We start from the raw sequence: 2912 nt of genomic DNA on the forward strand, positions 1-2912 counted from the left end.
TTTCTTCTTCCTCTCTTTCCTTTCCTTTCTCAACCGCGCCAAGCTACTTTCTCTCTTCCCTTCACTTTTCTTTTCTTCCTTTTGTTTCTCTTTTCCTTTTCCTTTCCTTCTCCTCTTATCAATACTCTCTCTAGCAATGGCTACTGTTGGCCAGATCTAGCTAGCACCTGAGGCTCTTGCATTGGCCAAAGGCGCAGTGCAAAGGCCACATGTTGGTTTGATTTGTCTAACCAAGAAGCTTCATTTTTCGGCCAAACTAAGTCAAAGTCAAGTTGGTCGAGAGAAGACTTGATAGTTTGATTGCCTTTTTGATATGATTTTTCCTGATTGATGATTTTTGTGTGTTGCAGTGATGGCGTTGAGAAAGAATTGAAGTTTGTTGGTATGTTGAGGTGATTGTGTTGAGGATGCTAGGACACTCTCAGTCTCATAACAACCCCCATTGCTTTCTAAAATATCATTTAACTTTTGATTTCTAAAGTAGTTCCAAACCGGGTACTCGGATCTTGGTTCCAATTTTGATTCCCGAGTTGGTTCTAGTTCCTTAAACTAGTGGAACTGGTATCTAAACACAATACCAATTCCACATAATAAGGAACCAAGACCAAAACTCCAAGTACTTATTGGTTCTTGTTTTACACTAAATTCCTGCACACCCTTGCTATTAATGTAGCTTCCGACTGAATGTCGCCCATTATTCATTAAAAATTATATTTGACCCCCAAAAAACATTTTTCGGCTTCGACCCTACCTACATCTGTCCTTTAAACAAAGTCTTGATATTTTAGGAATTAAGATAAGTGAGGATTAATGTTTTTAAACCTGACCCAGCCTTAACTTGGTCAAGGGGCTGGTCCTTGGGTCGAACGTTCTAACCGGTTGGACCAGCCGATCGGACCGGTGACATCAACATATCCAACAGGTTTGAAATCTAACAAACACACCCCTAAAAACACACACCTGTGCTTTGGAAATGAAAACCATAGCCGTTATGTAAATTCACAAGTACAAGACTCTTATTTGGCACGTGTGATTCAAGCGATGATTTAATCTCTCTTTCTCTCTATATATATTTCCTCTATATTTTAGTTTTCCAAAGCAAATCATTGATCATCGTCGTTATCATTTTTGTTGGTGTTGCGACCATACGACCTTCATTCGCTTCTGCTCTTGATTGTAATATCCCCAATTTAGGTTTGTTTGATTGTCGCTGATGGCTGGAAATCGGCCTAAAGACAGGTAGCCGTGCAAACTAGCAAGCAAACGGCGATCAACGATCAGAGGGTGCACTTGGCAGAATATGGTAGGCATTTTGTCAACCTCAATTCTGAAAATACACTTTGCAGCAAAAATTTCAGTGGCTGTGTGGACTAAGGCTCTATACTCAGCTACAGTAGAACTGAGAGCAACAACTTTTTGCTTGCGAGAGCTCCACTATATCAGGTTAGGTCTTAGGTAAATGTAGTAGCCATTTGTTGACTTTCTGTCATCCAAATTACTTCCCCAATCCACATCTGCATAACATTCAACACTTAAGGACACTGTTGGTTTAAATTGCAGACCATGATATTATGTTCCCTTGATAAATCTGAGCACTCTCTTGCAGGCTTGCCATTGGAGCTCTGTTGGTGCTTGAAGGAACTGATTGAGTTTATTAACACAAAAGCTTATATTAGGTCTGGTTAATGTTAACTATTATAATGCTCCCATTGTACTTCTATAGAGACTAGGATCCTCAAACAAAAGACTATCGGTGGAGAAAAGTTTGGTGCCAACAATCATTAGAGTTGGACAGGCATGTGCTTCAAGCATTCTTGTTTTGGTAAGAAAATCAACAACATATTTTGTTTGCGGGAGGTGAATTCCCTAAGATGTTCTGATGGCTTCTAACCCTAGAAAATATTTGATTGATCCAAGTGCTTTCAGGGAGAAATTAAAGTTCAAATCTTGAACAAGTTGAAGAATGAATGAATGATTGGATCCAGTGATAAGAATATCATCTACATAGATGAGAATATAGGTCACTTGATCCCCATTTTTAAGTATGAAGAGGTTGGAATCAAATATGGAATTCTGAAATCCTTTGGTCAAGAGTGCCTCTTTCAACTTGTCAAACCAAGCTCTATGAGCTTGTTTAAGACCATAAAGGGTCTTATTAAGCTTGCATACATGAGATGGAAACTAAGGACACTCAAAACCTTCCGGTTGCTTCATAAACACAGTCTCATTTAGAGTGCCATTAAGGAAAGCATTATTTACATCAATTTGTTATATGTCCCAATTATGGGTGACTGCTAAAGTAAGTACAATTCTAATGGTTGAAGGTTTGATAACTGGGCTGAAAGTTTCAAAGAAATCCAAGTCAGGTGTTTGTTGAAAACCTTTTGCAACTAGCCTAGCCTTGTACTTTTGCAAGGTCCTATCAGCATGAAATTTAACTCTAAAAACCCACGTGTTTCCAACAATGTTCATATCAAAACTCTTAGGCACTAATGTCCAAGTATTGTTCTTGACAAGAGCGTCATACTCACTTTGCATAGCTTCTTGCCAAGCTTCACTAGCTAAAGCCTCTTGAACTGTAGAAGGTTTAGGTTGAGCCTCAGTATTTCTAGAAGTGATAAGGGTGCTTCTCATGTTACCAGTTGCCTTTGCTCTAGTGATCATAGGATTTGATTCTCAACACCTTCAGAACCAATGGATAGAGCAGAAAATTGTGAAGGATCTAAATCAACTACAAGTAAGCACGTGGGAAGTTTGTGAGTGATATGTGGGGATGATGTGTTTGGAAAGTGAGAAAGGTCTATGTCAACAATAAGAGAATGATTACTTAAAGATGTGGATGGGATAGATAAGTTTAACAAAGGTGAGGAAACTATATTTGGAACATATTCAGAATTGAAATTGTTACAAGC

At 38.7% G+C, this 2912-nt stretch overlaps 1 protein-coding gene across 1 annotated transcript; it reads right to left on the minus strand.

Annotated features, from left to right (window-relative positions):
- Positions 1–2268: 2268 nt before the first annotated feature.
- Positions 2269–2634, minus strand: LOC116119349 (uncharacterized mitochondrial protein AtMg00820-like). The gene has a single exon (XM_031405286.1). It carries the CDS (start codon positions 2632–2634, stop codon positions 2269–2271), a length of 366 nt encoding a protein of 121 aa, XP_031261146.1.
- Between the last annotated feature and the right edge of the window lie 278 nt (positions 2635–2912).

The sequence above is a fragment of the Pistacia vera genome, unplaced genomic scaffold, assembly GCF_008641045.1.
Source record: "Pistacia vera cultivar Batoury unplaced genomic scaffold, PisVer_v2 Contig882, whole genome shotgun sequence".
Taxonomy (NCBI): domain Eukaryota; kingdom Viridiplantae; phylum Streptophyta; class Magnoliopsida; order Sapindales; family Anacardiaceae; genus Pistacia; species Pistacia vera.